General features: G+C 38.3%; 2 protein-coding genes across 4 annotated transcripts in view; one reads left to right on the plus strand and one right to left on the minus strand.

Moving 5' to 3' along the window:
• Positions 1–309, minus strand: part of ARFIP1 (ARF interacting protein 1) — a 151,277-nt gene extending 150,968 nt beyond the window's left edge. For all 3 annotated transcript variants that reach the window (XM_020994046.2, XM_020994044.2, XM_078148782.1), the window contains exon 1: positions 79–309. The gene's annotated coding sequence lies outside the window, so the exon portion shown is untranslated. The remainder of the gene's footprint in view (positions 1–78) is intronic.
• TIGD4 (tigger transposable element derived 4) lies at positions 134–18,626 on the plus strand. Its single transcript, XM_020994040.2, has 2 exons — positions 134–219; positions 14,899–18,626. The coding sequence occupies exon 2, from the start codon at positions 15,487–15,489 to the stop codon at positions 17,020–17,022; it is 1,536 nt and encodes a 511-aa protein (XP_020849699.1). The 5' UTR covers positions 134–219; positions 14,899–15,486; the 3' UTR covers positions 17,023–18,626.
• The last annotated feature ends 4,281 nt before the right edge of the window (positions 18,627–22,907 follow it).

Consider the following 22,907-nt stretch of genomic DNA (forward strand, 5'->3'; position numbering starts at 1 on the left):
CCCCACCCCCGGGAGCCCTGCCTGCGAGCGGACGGCTAAAGAAGTGAGGGGAAGCAGCGACCCGGCCCGGTCACGCACCTTGAGCCCGGGGGCAGGAGGGACGGGAGCCTCGGCGGCTGTCCCTGACTGCGAGTCCCGAGCCACCAGCACAGCCCTCTGCACCTCCTACGGTCGGTCCCCCTGTCCCGAAGAGCCAGACCGGGAGCCGCGGAGCCGGAAGTGAGGAGACCGGAAGCCACGTTGGCCCTGGCCCTGGCCCTAGCTGGCCTATCTTTCGGGTTCGGCCTGGCCCCACCGGCGTCTGGTGGTGGCCACACCTCTCGCGCCGGGAGCCCCGCCTACCCCCTCTTCCCTCCGCCCAGGGTCTCCCTAGGACGGTTGCCCCGCCCACGCCTTCCTCCCTCCTCGTCTTGCTCATCCTCGCTAGAGGCCCCGCCCACTTCTCCACTTCTCCCCCACCTCCCAAGTCTCTCTCAACGGAGGCCCCGCCCACTCCTTCCTCCCCCGACTAGGTCACCTAAGCGGCAGCCGCGGCCTTAGCAACCACATCCGGGGACCCGCTGGCGGGTTGGCCCGGTGTTGCCTCCCACATGCGGCGGAGGCCGCCCGCCTGCTTGATGGGAGGGAGACCTTGCAGGCGGATCCGGGGCCTGGGCTGAGCCGCGAGCCGCAGCCTCTGGGCCGGGGTGGGGAGGGGCGGGAAGGAGGCCCCTGGGACCCGAACACTGAGGAAACTGAGGCCCCGAGGCTTAGGCGACTTGGCCAGGGTGACCCGGGTTGTAAATATCTATGCGAAATTTGAACCCGTGCCCTCTGACTCCAGGTCAGTGCTCTTTTCCCTGCCTCGCATCATTCCTTTGAGGAACATTTATGAAGAACTTTCCAAGTCACTAAACTAAACTAACTTTCCATCTGCATTCCTTTGCACCTGGCTATCCAATCTGGAGTCAGGAAGCCCTGGGTTGAAATCCTGCCTCAGATTCTCACTAGCTGTATGACCCTGGGCAAGTTTCTTAATCTCTGAGCCTCAGTTTCCTCATCTGTAAAGTGGGGATAATCACATCCATCTCGCTTGCCTCATCTCACTTTGATGCTTCCAACCAGGGCACCTTGGTCAAATGAACTAAACCCCCACACACACGTTAAGAGCTTTGCAAGCCTTTAAACACTATACAAATACTAGTTATTATTATGTGAAGAAATATGGACAGTTATTAAGGAGAGATAAAATATATACAAGGAAATTTGGGTGGGTGCCGCCAGTAAGGGCAGGAGGTGACATGAGCTGAGCTTTGACTGAAGAAGAGATTCTGTGCATTGGAAATGAGCATTCTAAGGCATCTTTATGCCAGGTGCAAAGGAATGGAGATGGGGAGTTAGGAAGAAGTAGGGCATGTCAACCTAGCAAATAGTCCAGTTTGAGGGACCTGAAAGTGTACTGAAGGATGATAATGTGAAGTAAGCCTGGATAAACAGGCTGGAACCTGATTTTAAGTCTTTACATTTGTATTTTATCCTAAAAGGCAATAAGGACCCACTGGAGATTTTTGAGTCATATCATCAAACCTATGCTTTGGGTTTGGCTTAAGTGTGGAAAATGCATTGGAGATGTGTTTTCTCACCTCCTTCGGATAAGAGCTCTTAACTAGCCTATCTTCTTTTAAGTTGTAGATCACCGAGTTCTTCACACACTCACAGTTTTGGAGCTGGAAAAGGTCCTAATATTTTCAGCAGGAAGTAATGCTAAGAGTTTGACTAGTTTCTGAGTGCCAGTAACTCTCTTTCCCCTTCATGCCTCTTTCTACCTTATTGATCTCTCATTCTTCATTCTAGATCACTTTGGACAGTGGAATGAGCCTAGGATTTGGAGTCAGGGTCAGAAAATTTGGGCTCAGATTCCAGCTCTGCCATTTGTAACAGTGGTTCAAAGTCACACATTCTCTGGGCCTAAGTTTCTTCATCTGTAAAAATGAGGGGATTGGACTCTTTGACCTTTAAGGTCTCTTCCAGCTCTAAATGTATGGTTCTGTGCATATCGAAATATCTGCTATATCTCTTCTTTCAAAGCTATGGCTAGGGTATAGCAAATGAGAAACTCCAGGCCCTACAAAAAGCAGATGGTAGGTAAACCTAGTGGAAAAAAGAGGCAACTCTGCTAGTTGGTGGTGGAAGGGTTAAAAGGGCTCAAGGTTCTTGGATGCAGTGGGCTCTGCCTTCTACGTAATCCTTAGCTTGCACGTTTTGGTTTTATGACTTTTTTTTTCCTTTTCAAGGATACACTTGATGTCTATTTTAAGCTGATTTTACTTTTATGAAAATATAAGGAGACTAAGGTGAATGCATATAGTGTGATTTGTTCCACTCCAATCCCTTTTGCCTTGAGTCCATCACCCTTCTAGGGAAAGGACTCAAATTCTCTCTTTCATCATCACTCCTTTCCTCCCTCATAAAGGTCAGCTGTTAAAAGTCTACCTGTAAGTTTCCATAGGCAAGCCATATCCTGGTGCAGCTGTTAAATTCCCTCTCATCCTGTGAAGAATTCCAGGTCATCAAAAATGTTTAGAGTCTCCTGAATCTAATAATCCTTTTCTGCATTACTGCATGCCTCCCCTTACTGAGAGCAGTAACCCCAAACTCTTTTGTGTGAGGGGTGGCACTTCAGGTGGTTCTGTTTTTAAGAGTAGAAACCATCACATAAATGCAGGCTGGCGTATAACCTAACTAGCAGCAACAATATAGCTTTCAGTGAATTCTACTGCCTGGAAATATTCTATTAGCTATTGGGTAGAAGACACAAAGATTTTTGTCTCTTGTAGCAAAGGGTATCCCAATCTAAGGATGCTTGCTACTGAAAGAATATAGAACCGGAGATCTGGAATTTAGTAAATGAAGCAGTAAACTAATGGCCAGTGACACAGAAATACTAAGTTAAAAGGCATGTGTGTTCAGTGGGAGAAAGGGGCTGGAATGAGCAATGGCTACCTAATGATTGAATTTGTTTGGTAGTTTAGGGTGTACTACTTACTCCCTGTTCCTTAAGTCTAGGGAAATAGGGGATGGGAATAGCTGATTGTTTAGGTTGTTTAGGACTTGGATTTACTGTTAGAAATGTGGTACTTCAGTACTTTGTACTTGAAGGAGAGCTTACTTAGCCAGTAATGTACTAGTCATATTGACTTTCCACAATGTATTAATGATAACTGCTGCTAGGTAGAGGTGCTGGTGCAGGTAACTGTTTTCCAGACTTATTAATCACCCTTATGCAAGGTGTTGTTCTGGGTGATTTGTGAACTTAATCCTAATGCCTAGAACTATTCTGTATAAGGAATTGCATAGAAATAACCCTGTCTTGATCACTACTATCCCAGGGGAAATTAGAATGCTAGCAGACTTGGAGAAGATAAGGGCAGCTGCTTTTTTAGCTGCTGGTGGAAAATAGTGACATCTCTGCAAGTTCTTGCTGCTATGATTTACCAGTCCCTTTGGGATAGTGAGTGCAGCCATTACTTTTCTTTCAGTCTTAGGGAAAAATATTAGACTAATGGACCTGATCTTTGCCCTGTTCCTAGTTAGAGTAATTTTGTCTTTTGCCAGGAGGTAGAGTCCAAGCTGCCTGACCAACAATGAAAAAGTATTACATTCTATCCATCCAATTGGCATTAATATTTTGGGGGAGTTGGAGAGGAAACAAAAAGAAGAACTGCTTCCCTAATCTTTGTGCCAAGGATCAGCTGTGGGGTTTTTTTTCTCCTTTGTTTAGACCTGCTTCATTTTCAGTTGGGACAGTATTGGCTATTTACTCAGCTTATAAGAAATGCTATGTCTTCCTTCCTTTCTTGAAGTTGAACCCAGTTTGCTCACTCTGGTTTCTGAGGCTCAGGTAACCTGCCTCTTTATTAAGTGGTCCGGAAGGAGACTGGATGAGTGGTTGGGAAATGGTATTGTTGTTTCTGCTTGAATGAGCTAACGTTGAATGCAGTCCACTGTCTCTGCTTTTCTGAGATTGGATACGGCCTACTAGTAATTAGTATTGATTTCTGAAGAAAGAACAAGAGATGCCATGTTTAGATATTTTCTTCAGATTTTTCTCTAGTATAAAATCACTAATGATGTCTTCTAATTTTTATCGCTTTTAATCAACAGTTAATATAAAGTCCCCTTACTAGAACAGGAAAATTGTCAAACATTTGAAGTAGTCATAAATACTTTGGATATATAATATACAGCAACATGCCATGTTTTAATAGGAGTTGGAGAAAAAAAAGTTTCTAGGGCAGTTGTTTATTGTAATTTCACTTATTGATACACAGCAAACTTCGTATTTGAATAAATACATATTAAAATACTCATCAATTTTGAGGATAAAATGAGGATACATTGGAGAAGGAAATGGCAAGCCATTTCGTTATTTATTATGTTTGCCAAGCAAACCTCATGGACTTTGTCCATGGGGTCACGTAGAGCCAGACACGACTGAACAACAACACATAGTGCTTTAAGGTTTCCCAAGCACTTTACATATGTTATCTCATTTGAGCTTCACAACAACCCTATGAAATAGGTGCTGTTATTGTCTTCTTTTTACAAATGAGGAATCTGAGGTTCTGAGCAGCTGTGACATGCCCAGGATCACATAGATAGTAAATGACTGAGGCAGGATTTTAAAGTCAGGACTAGCGTTTTATCCACCATACCACCAGTTGCCACAAACATAATTTTTTTGGTGCTAAATTTTGGTCTGATTTTTGCTGACTGCTTAGTACTGTGAGGAATGATTTATCCAGCCCTTATTTTATTCCAATCAGAATTAGTTAGTTTAGTGTGATAACAGGGCTAGTGATTATTAGTGTTATACTTATCTATCAATATACATTTATTAGTCTAGTTAACTAATATTAGTATAGGAATTAAATATATAAACAAATATTTTGCACATATTATATTTAGGGATAATTAGTTAAGATAGATTCTTTTTTATAATAGGCCCCAAACTTTAAACTACAAGATTATAAATTCACTTGCTTGCTATGAAGTTCACTTGCTCAATCATTAGAAGCTAACTAGAGGACCTCTACCCTTTTTTCCTCATGAGTAGGTGATGACCTAATGATATGAAAAGTCCCCCAGCTGTTTTTGATTGTCGTCCACCCTTACTGTCCTGTTGTTGGGCAAGCAGACCTATGGGCATTTGGTCAGTAGGCCTATGAGCACTTGACCAAGGGGTGACCCTATCTTCACTTTGCTCCATCTGCCTACAGCTTTCTGTTGCCCAACAAGGGGAGATGACCATGAGCACTTGGCCAATGAGTGACCCTCTTCGCCAGCCTCTTTGCCTACCTACTGGCCTATCAGCCTGTGAGGATGCCAGCCCAGCCCATGAGTCTGCCTGTTGGCTCCTGTAGGCCCTGATGGAAGGTCAAAATATAGGTCTGTCGGCCAGTGGGATTCTGTATTTTATATAGACCTTCTTGGAGGGTCAAGAGCAAGGTCTTTCAACTAATGAGGTTCTCTTCATTCTACTGTGCCTCTTCTGTATCATGTGGGCCTACATGGAGGGGGCATCTCAGATCATGAGGAAGATCTGAGGTCCCATCCATTGACAGGTCCCTTTAATAAATGGTTATTGGCTTGGAGTTCTGCTTCAATGTCTTTTATTGAAGACTGGACAGTTTTGAACCCCATGGTACCAAAAGGGCTAAGGGATGCTGCTTGAATTAGAGGAGCACTTATTCAGTAAATAGTTTCCCTCCGCCTTCCCAAAAAATCCCCCCCAACCCTAATACTACCACGTGGGTAAAAACATCATCAAGTTTTAGACTGGTGGGATTAGTCTTTCTACCGGCAGTGCAGTAATGGTTTTTAAACTTTTTAATATTAGTTTTAGGGGCAAAGATTTGGATGACCAAAAAATTTGAGAGATTTGGAAGAGAAACAAGTGTAGAAGAACAGGGACTCTGTTCTTTTTTTAAATTGAATTTTAATTTTTCAGCTGTCAAGCATTTTTCCCCCTGCCATTCTCCTCCCTCCCCTGACAGAAAAAAAAAAAAGGAAAATAAAATGCTGTCACAAGGAAGCATAGTTATGGAAAACAAACCCCCATGTTGGCAATATTAGACTTGATCTGTTTTCTTAATAAATAGTAGGTAAGATGTATACGTGGAAAAAACAATTAGAAAAACTTTAAATATCTTATTAGAACTACCAAGGAATATTTTAAAATGTGTATCTTTGGTTTTGGTTTTGGGTTTTTTTAGACATTATCATCTTATGCATTACCATAAATAATAGAATAACTGTCCTTATTTGGTCAGTGCCTTTATTTTCTCCTTCTGAGAGTGCAAATCATCTCAGCCATATGTTCTTTTTTCTCCCCAGTTAGATGTTAGCTGCTAGTTATATGACAGGAGCTAGATGGTACAATGGCTGGAGTACCTTGCCTGAAGTCAGTTCACCTATTGTGGTCTCAGTTTCCTCATCCATAAAATAAAGAGAATATAATAGATTATCTTTAAGGTCCCATCCACCTCTAATAATACTGAAGTGGGTAACTAGCAAAGAGTTAACAGCTACTGGTAAATGAATGGCATAGTTCTGAATGGAAGGGTTTCTGGCTTTCCTTTCAACATTGGAGAATCCTGGTTGCTTCCTGAGAAGGGAATTGGTACTATAATAAGGGAAACCGATTATGGTTGCTTAATGGAGAGAATAGAGGGCCCCTTAGGGATATTTGATGCAGTTGAAGCTTGAGAAAGTTGCTGGATATGGGAGAATGGAGAATGTGGGTATAATGGAATAGATAATGTTGGCTCCTAACTCTTCTCCAGGGAAGAAGGCTGACTTTTGTGGTTTGGCATTGGAGATGTGTTAGTTTCAGGAATGGAGATATATTGAGTTTTACTACCCAGGATGAGGGTGCTCTGGCTACAGTTGTAGAAATACATGTAGGTTGCTATCTTAATTTAGGAATCATTCATTTTTCTTTTGCCAAGAAGTTATCTCCTTTTTTATTGACTCATAGAAATGCCTAACCATTAATAACAGGCAAAATATTGTCTTCTATCTCTCATTTGGGAGATAAGAACTGATGTATTAGGGTGAGAGAGGAAGAATTAGAAGTAAAGGTGCTTATTTCTGACTTAACTGGAAATTACCAGGGAAGAAAAAGGAAACTTGGGAGATTCCTGTTTCTTCTTGGAAGTGACTATTAGTTGTTTTTCTTTATTCAAGAGATTTGGCTCTTGTTTCTTTTTTGATTAGCAGAGATTGATTCTTTTCTGACCAGGGCAAGATATTGGCATGAGTTGAATGGAAAAATTCCTTATCTTAGTAGAAAGGGCAGCTCTTTCTCTTAGTGTAGTTGTTATTTGTCCTCACAGTTGATAATGGCCTATTATTTAGTGAAGTTCTGAATTTTTTTTTCTGTTAAGAACTAAAACAAGTTCATGCTGTGTGCTCAGGATGTATCTGTGGTTAGGACTAGGTGACCACCTTCATGGCATGACTTAAGGGCTGCCACCAAGCCCTTCCTTTCTCAAGCTATTTGTTTCTTCCACTAGCCTCCCATATAACCTGGTCCTCTCATTTCATGTACCCTGAAATTCCTACTTTGAAAGTTATCCCTTCAGATAATACTATCTAGGATTTAAAGCTGAAATGCTTTTGGATCATCTTGTCCAACCCCTCATTTGATAGCTTAAGACTTGGAAAGGAATAGTGAGTTGCTGAAGATCACACAAGATTATGTTTTTAAAGCTGGAAGGGACCTTGCAGATCCTCATCCAATCCTCTCATTTTAAAAAAAAAGGATTGATACTTTTATATCACATTTATTTCTAAATATCCCTTTGTTTCCTTCCTTTGTCCAGGTAACAAAGATTTTGTTGTTGTCTTGTAACAAAGATTTTAAAAACAGCAGTAATGCAGCAAAGTCAAACAAAATATTAACTGTGTCTGACACCATATACATTAGACCACACTCACCTCTTCAAAGAAAAGAGGGAAGTTCATTTTCTCATCTCTCTTCTGGAGCTAACATTGTCATTATAGTTACACCAAAATTTAATTTCATTTATTGTTCTTTCCATTTACATTAGGATAATCATTGTGTATTTTGTTTTCCTGGTTCTGTTAACTTCAATCTACATTGGTTTATGTAAGTCTCCCCATGTTTCTCTGAATTTCTCAAATATTACTATGGCACAATAATAGTTGTATACTGAAGCGTGAGCACTTGCTTCATAAAGAAGTTATTTTTTTCTACAAAAAGTGCTGCTATGAATATCTTGATATATTTACAATCCTGTCTTTTTTCCATGAGGAAACTGAGGTCCATAGAGGAAATAGGTTGTCTAAGGTCTTATATTATTGGTAAGTTAAAAATCCAAGATTTGAAATCAGGTTCTCTAGCCCAAAATCCAATATTCTTTCTTTTAAAAATGTTTTTTTTTCAATTACATGTAAAAACAATTTTTAACATTCAGTTTTTTTTAATTTTGAGTTCTAAATTCTCTCCCTCTTCCCTCCACTCCACCCTCATTGAGAAAGTAAGCAATTTGATATAGGTTATACATGTGTAGTCATGCAAAACATATTTACATATTAGTCATGTTATGAAAGAAAACAGACCAAAAAAAAACCACAAGAAAAATAAAGTTTAAAAGTTTGCATTGATCTGCATTCAAACTCTGTCAGCTCTTTCCCTAGAGGTGGATAGCACTTTTCATCATAAATCCTTCAGAATTGTTCTGGATTATTGTATTGCTGAGAATAGCTAAACCATTCACAATTAATCATCATACTATATTACCATTACTGTGTGTACAATGTTCTTCTGATTCAGCTTACTTCACTTTGCATCAATTCACGTAAGTCTTTCCAGGTTTTCTGAAACCCTCCTGCTCATCATTCCTTATAACACAATAATATTTCATCACATATACCACAACTTTTCCAGCCATTCCCCAATTGATGGGCACCCCCTCAATTTCCAATTCTTTGCCACCACAAAAAGTGATGCTATGAATATTTCTGTCCATATGGTCCTTTTATTTTTCCTTTTTAAAAATCTCTTTGGGATATAGATCTAGTACTGATATTGCTGGATCAAAGGGTATGCAGTTTTATAGCCCTTTGAGCATAATTCCAAATTGTTCTCCAGAATGGTTGGACCAATTCACTACTCCACCAACCATTCATTAATATACCTATTTTCCTCTACTCCCCTCCAGAAATTTGTCATTTCTAATAGGTGTGAGCTGGTAACTCAGAGTTGTCTTAATTTGCATTTCTCTAATCAATAGTAACTTAGAGCATTTTTTCATATGACTATAGATAGCATTGATTTCTTCTTCTGAAAACTGTATCTTTTAACCATTTATCAGTTGGGTAATGGCTCTTATTTTTATAAATTTGGCTCAATTCTTTACTCAGTATATATTTGAAAAATGAGGCCTTTATCAGAGAAACTTGCTGTAAATATATTTTTTTTGATATTACTTTATTGTGTATGGTACCTTTTAGCAAAGTATGCAAGATACTAATCTTGCTCATGTAGAAACTTCAGCTTTTATTATGAATGCAATGTGTTTAATTGTTTTTTGTATTAAATAAGTATGATCAGAATTATTAAAAATAAAGGCTTGGGGTGGGGCCTGGAGTTATTCACTGTTTTTCATGGAGGTTCTGCACCCCTAAACTCTGCAAATTTTGAGAGATGACTGTACTCAGTTTTGCTGGGTAGGTTATTCTTTGTTGTAATCCTAGCTCCTTTGCCTTCCAGAATATCATAATCCAAGTCCTTTGCTCCTTTAACATGGACGCCACTAAATCTTGTGTGATTCTGACTGTGGCACTATGATATTTGAATTATTTCTTTCTGAATGCTTGAAGTATTTTCCCTTTCACCTGGGAGCTCTGGAATTTGGCTACAGTATTCCTGAGAGTTTTAATTTTGGGATCTCTTTCAGGAGGTGGTCAGTAGATTCTTTCAATTTCTATCTTACCCTTTAAATATAAGATATTGGGGTAGTTTTCCTTGATAATTTCTTGAAATATGATGTCTAAGCTCTGTCTTTCAGTAGTCAGTGATTCTTAAATTATCTTTCCTTGATCTGTTTTCCAGGTCAGTTGTTTTTTGATGAGATATTTCACATTTTCTTCTTTTTTTTTCTTTTGACTTTGTTTCTTGATGTCTCATGGAGACTTTAGCTTCCACTTGCCTAATTCTAATTTTTAAGAAATTATTTTCTTCAGTGAGATTTTGTACCTCTTTTCTCATTTAGCTAATTTTGCTTTTCAGAGGTCTTTTCTGCAATGAATTTTTGTGTGTCTTTTACCATTAGGCTGATTTTTTTCAAGGTGCTATTTTCTCTTTAGTATTTTTTGTCCCACTTTTAGCAAACTGTTCATTCTCTTTTCATAATTTTCTTGCAGCATTCTCATTTCTTTTCCTAATTTTTCTTCTGTCACCCTTAGCTCTTTCTTTAACTCTTCTGGAAATTCTTGTTGGACTTGGGTCCAGTTAGCATTTTTCTTTGAGGCTCTGTTTGTAGCTGTTTTCACATTGTCTTCTTCTGAGTCCATGTCTTGGTCTTTGCTGCCACTATTGTAGCTTTTTATGGTCAAATTCTCTTTTTGTTGTTTGCTTTTTTTTCTTAGTCTGTTTCTTGACTTTGAACTTTATGTTAAAGTTGGACTCTGTTCATCTCGGGGTAGGATGGTTCTATTCCTAGCTTTAGGCTTTTTTGTGCTATTGTTTTCAGAGATAGTTCTGGGGGTCTGCTGCAAGTTTTTGGTGTTTCCTAGGTGGTGTGATCCTGGGAGAGGTTATTGCTCTCTCTCTCATATTAACCCAGGTTCCTTGTCCCTTGCAGCTGACATTGAAAAGAGTTTGAGAGATATAGTTTCTGGGTAATTTAATCATTTTATTAATAAGTCCAGCAGGTTATTAATGAAAGGATGGTCATTTGGCTTTCTCTGTCAGACCAAAAACAATCATGGAGGTAGATTCAGTTTATATACCCTTCAAAACAGTAGGTGGTCCATCAAACAGGCCATCAAATCTAATTGGCTAACTGATTGGAGGTGGGCTATATTAAAATGAAGGGCTGAGTATCTCCTGGATAGGGAAAGTATCTCTATACCAGACCACCTATAGCTTTAAGCTGTCATGTCAAAGAAGGTATACCCCACCCATACCTGAGCAGAACACAGTGGGCTTCCCTGCCCCAGGTAAAATTCCCTGTAAAGTTGGGTGGGGTCTAACCAAGAGGAAGAGAGTCAATGTAGTCTCATTATCAGTAATGTCTTTTGGACTGAACTTTTAAAGAACTTTAGAAAAGGGGAGAACTCCTACTCTCCCTCCAAGTTATTGATTGTTAATAATCATTTCTCACAACAGGAAATTTTTCCCAACCCCTCTTAATTCTAGTGCCTTCTCTCTCTTAACTTTTCCTATTTATTTTGAATATACTTTGTTTATACAAATTTGTTTGCTTGTTATCTCCCCTGTTATTTTGTGAGCTTCTTGAGGGCAAGTACTGTCTTTAGCCTCTTATTGTTTCTCCAGTGCTTAGTACAAGTGCCTGACACATAGTTGGCACTTAATAAATGTTTATTGGCTATTGTAATACCCTGCTAAATGGTCTTCCTATTTCTAGTCTCTTCTTCCTTCCAATTTATTTTACATGATTCCATTCATATTAGTCTTCCTTAAAGCATCATGTTAAATTGTGTTATTCCTCTTTTCAAAAGCCTTCATTGTCCACCAAATGCCTAATCAATTCTGTTCAATTCAATAAATATTACAAATTACAAATATTACTATATACAGTGTATTATACTAGATTCCGAGGATGTAAAAATAAGACAATACGCAGTTCCCACCTTCAAAGATTTTACAATTTTAGAAGAGAGATAATACAAATATACTCTAAGTTGTATTATAGTTTTTTGTGCAAAGGCATGAGGGAGATCTAAAATAAAGCGATATGAGAAATTTTGAGATGGATGAGTTTATTTGTTGTTGGGGAAGGAGGAAATTAGGGAAGGATGGAGGTAGGAGGTAACACCTAAACTGGGCCTTGAAGAAAGGAAAGTGTCTCAAGACCATTCCAGGGAGGAGAGCCTAGAAGTAAAAAAAAAAAAACCAAATAAGGAGCAGGCTGGGTTGTGTGGGATATGGAGAACATGAAGGGAAGTGGTATTCAGGAGTAAGAACAGAAAGGTAGATCAGGGGCCCTTGTGGAGGACTTAAATGTCAACTTTTTAGTTTGTAAATAATGTGGAACTACAGAGTGCTTTTGAATAGGGAATGATGAGGGCAGTCCCAGTATACTAGGAAAGTTTTTGTGGCAAATGTATAAAGCTAGAGTGCTGGAATCCTCAGGCAATCTGATGAAACCTTTGGCCCCTTTTTCAGATAATGTTTTTAAATGAACATAATAAGATATGTAGGATTGCAAAGGAAACCAATTATATGGAGATTACAGTTTTGAAAAAAAAAATTTAAATTCATGAACCCCAGGTACAAAAGATGAGTTGAAAAAAAGAATGACAGGAAGACCAATTCAGAGCCTTTTACCATAGTCTGAAAGGTGAATAATGAATATTTCACTTAGAAGTTATAACAATTGTGTTAAGTCAACAAGCTTTTATTAAACACCTACTATTCATGAGGTGCAAGGTCACCAGACTGTTGAAGTACAAGGGGTGTGTGTGTGTGTGTGTGTGTGTGTGTGTGTGTGTGTGTGTGTGTGTGTGTGTGTGTGTGGTGGTGGTGGTGGTGGTGGTGGTGATAGTGTTGTCGTCACCTTGAAAGAATTTGCTCAGGCTGTCTCCAAATCAAGTAAAGGAATTTATTCCAGGTAACACACCAAGCAGGCTCCTCCTTAAGGGAGGTAGCAGCCCTTCAAAGCAGGCAGCCCCCTAAAGGAGGCAGCTGCTTAAGGGAGATGGCCAGTAGCCAGGAAAAGCTAGGGATTCCCATAGAGGAAATGTGCCCTGTGGGCAGGGAGATAAGGTAATCAGGGATATCTGGGCAAGGGGTGGTAGCTCAGAGTTTTGATTCCATTGTCCAGCCCATTTGCCCAGAGCAGAGGGCACATGTTAATCTCATCATCACTATGTGTCCCTCCTCCCCCCCATACAAAGAAAGGCACAAACATTCATTCCCTGCTGTCAAGGAGCTCATTATCAAATGGGAAAAGCAACATGTAAACAACTATATGCAAACAAGATATAAACAGCATAATTTGGAGATATCCTGAAAAATGAAAGCGCTAAGATTAAGGGGGCCCAGGAAAGCCTTTTTGCAGAATGTGGGATTTTATCTGAGACTTGAAAGAAGCCGGGGAAGCAAGGAGGAGGAGATGAGCCTTATCTCCTAGCCAGTTTTATCTCCCACTGTTTCTGGAATAGCCTCATTTTCTTGCCTCCATACCTTTATTCATGCTGGAATACTTGATTCACACATCTGCCTATCAAACTCCTACCCATTGTTCCAGAACCAGCTCAGAGAATCATCCAAAGAACACTTTTGTGATTACAGAAGGGGAGAAAGTGATCTCTTATCAGAACACCCTTAGGCCTTTGTTTGTACAATTAATGATACCTTCCCCTCTATTCCCAATAGAATATAAACTCAGGGTCTAGGACCAGCTTTATTTTTGCCTTTGTATTTTTTTTTTTTAGGCAATTGGGGTTAAGTGACTTGCCCAGGGTCACACACAGCTAGTAAGTGTCAAGTGTTTGGTCTGAGGCTGAATTTGAACTCACGTCCTCCTGACTTCAGGGCTAGTGCTCTATCCACTGTGCTACCTAGCTGCCCCCTTTGCCTTTGTATTTTTAACCACCTACTTTAAGTGCCTTGTACTTATTTGGTCCATCTTACTTGAATTGTCTTTTAGGTATGTGTGTGTGTGTGTATGTGTGTACATACATATATATGTGTGTGTATATATATACATATATATATATATATATAATATATATATATATATATATACGTCCCTGTTTAATCTCTTCTATTGAAAATAAACACCTTGAGGGCAGGGGCTATGTGTTAATGCATCTTTGATTCTCCCTATCCCCCAAGCAATGGGTGTCCAATAAGTACCAGATGAATTAATTTAGATGGTTTTAATGCTGTGTTGGATTAATAGAAAAAGTGATGGTAATTATGTATATTTAGAGGAATGTTTGGATTTTGAAAGGAAGTATTTCCTACCAGACTCCTATGAAGTAGTCACTGCTTCCAAAAATAGGAGATAGACAGTTTGGCTATGTAAAAAAGGCTGGCTTCAGCATCTAATCTACCTGGGTTCAAGTGCCATCTCTGACGCATACTAGTTGGGTGACCCTGGACACGACACCTAACTTCTCAATGACCCTAAGCAACTCTCCAGTACTATAAATTGCATATATGTGTTGGTAGAGAGAGATTCTTCACTAGGTGCTCCTTACAATAATGACATCACAGGCCTAAACACTCCCCCCATGCCAAAAGTAGGAGATTATGACAACTGTCTAGTTTTATTCTCATTCTTCTTTTAAAATAGGCAAAGGAGACAGTTCAAGACTGCATGCAAAAGATAGCCATGAAGAAGCTAGCCAGTGTCATTTTTAGTTCCTTTATTTTTGTTATGGTACATTTTGGAAACAGATTAAATTTGGTTTATTTCTGTCACATTTATAAAATGCTTATTCAGATAGACTGTGAAAACTTAACTTGCGACGGATCCAGAGGACTTTCAAAGAGAAAACTTGTAAGAAGTTAACATTTCCTCTAAAAGCTTTGGGTTTTATTTTCAGAAGGTCCCTGAAATTGTTTTTTTTTAATCATAATTAATTGGGATAAGGACTGCTATATTATCTTCTAACATTGCTCCTTCTTTCTTATAGCTGAAAGAGGCTGAGAAAGCTACACCGTGACACAGCAGTCTCAGAGGGATTCCTACTCCTTTACAACCCTGGAGAGACAAGGAAAATTAACTAAAGCATTTTTCATAACAATGATTTTGTTTACAAAATGCTTTCCCTTTTATTTATGAACTGTTTTGAAGAAACCACTTAAAAGAAATGGGGAGTGATTGTGAATAAATTAAAATGTCTTTAAAGGACTGATGCTCCAGAAATATATCAGCAGGCTCAGACACGTCTGACATAAAGAGATTTCTATTTCTGTTTGACTTGTGGAACTTAGTTTGAACCAAACACTGAGCTACAGATTGCCTGGAGAAGACCTTTTTCCTCATAAGTTTGCTAGCCTGATTACAATTTTCCTTTTAGTAGACTCAAGTAACTTAAATTAGATATTTTGATATTAATCTTTTGGAGTATCTCTTTGACTACTTGGATATTTTAGGTGTTTGCCAGGTTTTTGCATTTGTGGTGGGACAGACTGCATCAGATTGTGTCACACTGGAAAACATTTAAGGAAACAGGTAAAAGGAAGCAAAAGAAGAAATCTCTTCAGAAATCCTGGATGAGATGGCAGAGGCTTCAGTGGGTCCCTTATCTCTCCCTGTAACAAGGAAAAAGAAAAGTTTGTCTATTGAAGAAAAGATTGACATCATAAATGCAGTAGAAAGTGGTAAGAAAAAAGCAGAGATTGCAGCCAAATATGGAATAAAGAAAAATTCACTCTCTTCAATTATGAAGAATAAAGACAAGGTTCTAGAAGCCTTTAAATCTTTAAGATTTGATCCCAAAAGAAAAAGACTCAGAACTGCTTTTTACACAGATCTTGAGGACGCATTAATGAGGTGGTATCGAATCGCCCAGTGTCTAAATGTACCAGTTAATGGTCCAATGTTGCGTCTCAAAGCTAATGATTTTGCTCAGAAACTGGGACATAGTGATTTTAAGTGCAGTAATGGTTGGCTAGACCGCTTTAAATCAAGATATGGTTTAGTATTTAGATCTCAGCCAGTAGAAACTGCAGCAGCTTCAGGAGATGCTGCGACTCTCTGGTCCCAAAATGTGCTTCTATATTATTTAAATGATTATCACCCCAAGGATATATTTAACATAAAAGAGACTGGATTGCTCTATCGAATGTTGCCTACTAATACTTTTGCATTTAAGGGGGAAGCATGTTCAATTGGAAAACTAAGTAAAGAAAGGATAACTCTAGTGGTCGGGGCAAATATGGATGGTTCTGAAAAGCTTCCTTTGCTTGTTATTGGGAAAAATAAAAACCCACATTGTTTTAAAAATGTAAAGTCATTGCCTGTAGATTATGAAGCAAACAGAATGGCATGGATGACTTCAGAAATCTTTGAACTATGGATGCAAAAGCTTGATGAAAAATTTCAAGCCCAGAAACGCCGAGTTGTGGTTTTTCTTGATTCTTTACCAGCACATCCAGAAGTTAAGATTCTAAAGTCCACTCAACTAGTTTTTTTCCCTTCATCTTTATCTTCTGAATTTGCAGCTATGAAACAAGGTGTTATTAAAAACCTTAAGATCAAATACCGATTCTGTCTTGTCAAGAAATTTTTAGATTCTGTTGAAAGCAGCAAAGAATTTACTTTCTCTCTGCTAGATGCGGTTGATATGTTGCATCTGTGTTGGAGGACTGTAACCCCAGAGACTATTGTCAAGAGCTATGAAAAGGCAGGATTCAAATCACAACATGGAAAAAATGGAAAGACAAATATGGAGACTGAAAATGGCCTAGATGTAGTTACTCATGCCCTAGCTGCAGGAGTAGAATTTCCCGAAGGTTTATCTCTGGAAGAATATGCATCCCTGGATGAAGACTTGGTGACATGTGAAACAGTGTCAGATAGTGAGGTGATATGGACCAAAGAGGGTAAAACAAATGAAACTGACTGCTATACTTTGGATGAAGAGGATGAAGATGGATCTCCAGAAACCGAACTACCTTTGCCATCAAAAAAGGAGGCAGTGACTGCTTTAGAAACTCTTAAGAAATTTCTGAGAAGTCAAGAAATCAATGGCACACTTCATGATTCTTTAGCAGATCTTGAAAATTTTATTCAAGGTTTATCAATTAAATAATTATCCAATGTAAGTTATCTAAAGAATAACAGATTTTTCCTAATTTCATATTAAAATTTAAGGAGCATAAATGGAAAGTGTAGTTAGCTAGGTAAAAACAAAAATGAAAATCAGATCATCTTGGTAACTTATAATTTAAATGCAAAAGCCTTTCCTCTGAGTTACAAAGCCACATAGATAAAGTGAATTTAAAAATGCCAATTAAGTGTGATGATTAAGTAAATGAAAAACTTAAATTTCTACCAAGCAAAATAGGTTTGAGATATTTTCCCTAGTCTCTTTACTTAGGAAATATGGCTTACATCCCCTCAGATATGGATAACTTGGACTCACAGCTCCTTACAGATTGAATTGATGTCATTTTCTGCTTCTTTTCAGAAGTGTAGATTAAGTTCCTGACTGTTTAAACTCATCTCTGTTGAGGAATCAATAACTGAGGTGAACAAAAGCCCATCTTCAAAACATCTTATTTCAGAGGCATGAACAAAAATGACTCAGAGTGTGTATTGTAGAAGAGATGAATATTATAGATGAGTAAGTTCTTATAGTAATATGTGTGTTATAATAGAATTTCTATGAAGAAGGAAAGTTTGCCTTAGTTACAGACCTCTTCAGATAGTTTAATAAGACTCGGGTAGTTTCTTTTGCTTACCATGAAGCCTAATTTTTTTTCCTTTGGAACTTCTGATATATATATATATATATATTTTAAATAAATAGGAAAAGCAGCAATTCATTTTCTTGTGAAAATATAATATACAAAGTGAGTACAACTTTGTACTATTATATACATACACACACACACATACACACATACATTACATAACTTAAAGGGTCATTTGTAAATAAAGGGTCAGATGAAGGAATGAGACTCCACAATGTCTTTTTTTTTATCTATAACTTGTAGTTGAGGTAGATCTTTCCAAACTGCTTTTTATCTATATTAAGTACAAATACAGTAAGGTTGTGCAGTGTCTGCATTAGAAATTATGCCAGATTCTTATGGAATTTATTATGCTAAGTGATACAGCTTTCATCAGTGCTAAAATTTGTAAAATATATATGACATGAACATTTTTATTTATAAAAGGGAAGCTCACACATGCTATTAAATATTTCTCTAATTTTGCCAACACTTGCTTTTTTAGTCTAAACAATTTATTTTTTTTGTTTTGATGAAAAATGTATTTTAAAAAAATATTTGAATATCTTGTTAGCCATATTTTTGTTGTGACTTTTATATGCAGATATTAAACACATTTGTTTAAATTTTCCTTTGGAACAGTGGTATTCACACTGATTACTTTTATTGTATTAAAGGATATTGTATCTATTCATAAAAGATGGTCTTAAAAGTACATGATAAAGTAATAGAATAATATAACTCACTGTGCTTCCAAAATTCTGGTTGAATTTTGTTGACTCTTACTGTGTATTGCAATATTTTTCATTGTTTACTTTAAAAATTTATCCTTGCCTAGCTGGTCAGTATACATGATGGTAGTTTGCAGTACTCTGTCCAAAAAAGTGGAAGTTTATGTTTAGAATCTTTTATTCTGCCCGTTAAAGTCTGACTGAAGGAAATAAACTGACTTTGTGCAATATTGATTTGTTATTCTTTCAACATTCAGTAGTCCAGCCTTACCTTAATAGGATTAAAAAGGAATCTTTTCTTTAAATGGGAAAAATCAGTAATTTATATTTCTTAAAGATTTTTACCAATGACTTTAAAACTTTAAACATTCACATTTGGATCTGGTACTGTTCATCACTTTGTGGCAACACAGATCCACTAAGTGTCATAATGGATTCTTAAGTAGTCATACACTGTCTTGTCCTAGCCTGCCAGTCAGCTTTCTGTGGCCCTGTGGGAGCCAGTCTGAAAATCAGAAAAATATTCTTTATTTTATTTGTGTATTCAGTTCAACAACTATTTATTAAGGTGCTGAGAATAGAAATATTGGAAGGGGAAAAGTCCCTGTGCTCAAAGATCTTATATTCTCATGGAATTGAAAGGGACATTATGATGACAGGTAATCCACCTGATGATATTATTCTAGACTATTCAATATAATTCTGTTTTTATTGTCTTTATTGTAACTCACACAATAAAGCAATACCTGTTTTAAGTTTTACTCCAACTTCTGAAGGTTCATCCTTGTTTTCCTGGAGTAGAAATCCATAATTGTAAGACGTTATAAAATAAGATACGAATATTATTAAATGAAGGGCAGCTAGGTGGCACAGTAGGGCAGGAAGGTGGTGCAGTGGCTAGAGTGCTGGGCCTGGAGTCAGGAATTCTCCTCTTCCTAAATTCAAATCCAGCCTCAGGCCCTTACTAGCAGTGTGACCCTAGGAAGTCACTTAACCCTGTTTGCCTCAGTTTCCTCACCTGTGCAATGATGTGGAGAATGAAATGGCAAACCAGTATTTTTGCCAAGAAAACCCCACATGGGGTCATGAGGAGTCAGACACAACTGAAAAAAGACTGAATAACAACAGTGGTAAAATGAGAGCTTGAGAGAATGACTAAAGCTTTAAAACCCTGAGGTTTTGTGATATAGTAGAAAAAAGCACTGGACTAGCTTCAAAGCCTGCTTTGCCATTTACCTCTTGTGATATGTCATTAACCCTTCTGGGTTTCTGCTGTATAAGGAAAGGGTTAAGCTAGATAATATCTAAGGTCCCTTCCAATTCTGAATCCTATGATAAACCAAAAAGGTTTAATGTTCTGCATGATCCTGTGGGGTTTAGTAGATGTGTCACAGAATCTGAAAATTGGAAGGGAGCTCAGAGACCATCTAGGCCAACTTCTACTTGATTCAAAATTCTCCTTAGACCTTCCCCCAACTAGGCATAGTGGGGGCGTACACCATAGTCAGGAAGTTGGAGGGTTTTGTTTTTAAGCAAAATGTCACCTTGACTTATATTGAGCTTACCAAAATCTCATGTTGAGACCACCAAAAAAAAAAAGCCCAGATCTTTTCCACAAAATTTCTTATCTAACAATTTGTCATCTGTCTCTCCCTCTTTTCCTCTCTCTCTCTCTCTCTCTCTCTCTCTCTCTCTCTCTCTCTCTCTCTATATATATATATATATATATATATATATATATATATATATATATATATATACTTGTAATGTATATGTGTGTGTGTAACTATATCTAGCTATCCTAAGTTTATGGTTACATTTATCTTTGTTAAATTTCTTCATAGATTTAGTCCATTGTTCTAGATTAAAAGACCATTTTGGATCTTGATTCTGTCACATAATGAGCTGAATATCCTTTTGAGCTTTGTGTCATTTAAAGATCTGGAAACTACACCCTCTGTGCCTTTACTAAAGTAATGGACAAAAATGTTGAACAGCAAAACATTAAAAGCAGGTCTCCAGGGAATGGCTCTTCTTCTTGAGCTTCATTATTCTTTTTATTTGCTCCTCCAACTATCAGCAGCAATTTCTTTAGAAATCTGAAAACTAACATTAGTAGCTGGCTCATTCTCTGAGTTTGCTTTCTTGAAAAACCATTGATCCCTACTGAGATATTTCAACAATTTGGACGCTTTAATTTGTTTTTCATTGGTGTCTGATTTACTTAAGTCAGTATGTTTTGATTTGAAATGGTGACTAAGATTGTATCCCTTAGAACAGCTATTACTTCTCGGCAAACAAGGCACAATATTTTGTCTCTTGTGTAAGTAATCGAGTATCTATTTGTCCACTCCAGATGAAACATTCTACATTCTGATTTGATCTTCCATTTCTTTTTATCACCCATTTTACAAAGTTGCCTCAAAAACTTTAATGTTAGGACCAAAAAGTCTCTACACCAATTGCTGACATACAAAGAAATCCTGAACTGCGTGTCTGACCTTGGGAGAGCGCCAGGCACTCATGTAACTTGGAGGGTGGCTATGCAGTAAGGGAGGGGAAGGAGCCCTCATGTAGTTGCTACTTATTGTATAGCAGGTGTGTTGGCAAATGGCTGCACTCACTTTGTCCCTATTCAACGCCAGTAACTACTGAAAACACAGCAAAAAGATAGGACTCTCACTCCTTTCAGACTAGAGACAAACTGACCATGGTTGGTTGCTGCAGGTCACATGACAAACAGGAGAGAGTGGCAACCCACCCCACAAGTTGCACGATGGGCACAGTAGTGACTAGTGGAAGGCAGGTTAAGCAGGGCATGGTCAAAGCACTCGTTATATCTTTACTTTCTTTTACATCCTCTACATTTTTTGCCAGCCACCTGAAATCCTTTGGTGGTACTTAAATGGCCCAAGGGCCATAATGTCGTGCAGGTCTGTCTTAGATCCTTGCATTACTGAGATAAGTCTATCGAAGTTGGTCATCTTACAATGTGGCTGTTACTGTGTATGATGTCCTCTTGGTTCTGCTCACTCCACTCAGCATCAGTTCATGCAAGTCATTCCAGGTTTTTCTGAAATCTGCCTGCTCATCATTTCTTATGGAACAATAGTATTCCAGTACATTCATATACCACAACTTGTTCAGCCATTCCCCAGTTGATGGGCATCTCCTAAATTTCTAATTCTTGGCCACCACAAAAAGGGCTGCTATAAATATTTTTGTACGTGTGGGTCCTTTTCCCATTTTTATGATTTCTTCAGGATACAGCCCTAGAAGTGGTATTGCTGGATCAACAGGTCTGCACATTTTTATAGCCCTTTGGGCATAGTGACAAATTGCCCTCCAGAATGGCTGGATCAGTTCGCAACCCCACTAACAATGCATTAGTGTTCTAATTTTCCCACATCTTCTCCAACATTTATCATTTTCCTGTTTTGTCCTGTTAGCCAATCTGATAGGTGTGATGTGGTACCTCAAAGTTGTTTTAATTTGCATTTCTCTAATCAATAGTGATTTAGAACATTTTTTTTCATATGCCTATAGAAAGCTTTAATTTCTTCATCTGAAAACTGCCTGTTCATATCCTTTGACCATTTATCAATTGGGGAATGACTTGTATTCTTATAAATTTGACTCTGGAGAACTCTTCAAAGGGAGAAAAAGGACTTTCAGAAGCCAAGAACTATGATGTACACCTTTACCATATGTCTTGCCCATGTATACATGGGCCTCACTACAACTTTAGTATAAGTTTAAGCTTGCTATCTCTAGGTAACTTATGTGTGTGAGGGGTGAGCACCTCTGATTTAAGAGAAATATTTTGTACTAGCCGGTTTTTACTATACGTGTATGATAAATGTCTTTTAGCAAAAGCTAATTGAGACTAATTGCTTATTATCAATGGAAAGCACACCAGTGGGGTATGTGAGCAAGAGCAGTAGAAATGAAGCCCCTTAGGTCTCCCTGCTAGTACACTGAGAATGGTATTAGTCAACCAACCTGGGGACCCTTTCCTCTGGGGCCCTCTATAGGTCTTTTGTTTCTGTCCTTGATCTCTTTGAAGTATATAAACAGCAGCAGGACTGCTGGGTCAAAGGGCATGGATCTATATACGCCTATCTTCTACACTTCTTTTTGATGTCTTTCCATAAATCCTTTTTACAGGACCAGTTTAATAATTTTTCTTGCATAAATCTTTTCAAAGTGCTTTTAATCTGTTTTGTGGATCACCTTGGCTAAAAGTTCATCTAGTGGCCAGTTTTCTGGGGATAAGCCTATCCGTGCTTTCGTAGTTCTCATTTATACTCAGAGCATTTCCGGTGTGGGAGAACATGCTAGATAGTTAAGCTTCTTTTTCTTTTTTTTTTAAGGCAATTGGGGTTTAGTAACTTGCCCAGGGTCACACAGCTAGTAAGTGTAAAGTGTTTGGTCTGAGGCCAGATTTGAACTCTGGTTTTCCTGACTCCAGGCCCCATGCTCTATCCACTGCGCCACCTAGCTGCCCCAAT

The sequence above is a fragment of the Phascolarctos cinereus genome, unplaced genomic scaffold (genome assembly GCF_003287225.1).
Source record: "Phascolarctos cinereus isolate Bilbo 61053 unplaced genomic scaffold, phaCin_HiC Scaffold_9;HRSCAF=440, whole genome shotgun sequence".
NCBI classification, from domain to species: Eukaryota; Metazoa; Chordata; class Mammalia; order Diprotodontia; family Phascolarctidae; genus Phascolarctos; species Phascolarctos cinereus.

Excerpts from the sequence above, each read along its gene's own strand:
- TIGD4 (XM_020994040.2), top strand. The coding sequence starts at position 15,487 with ATGGCAGAGGCTTCAGTGGGTCCCTTATCTCTCCCTGTAACAAGGAAA.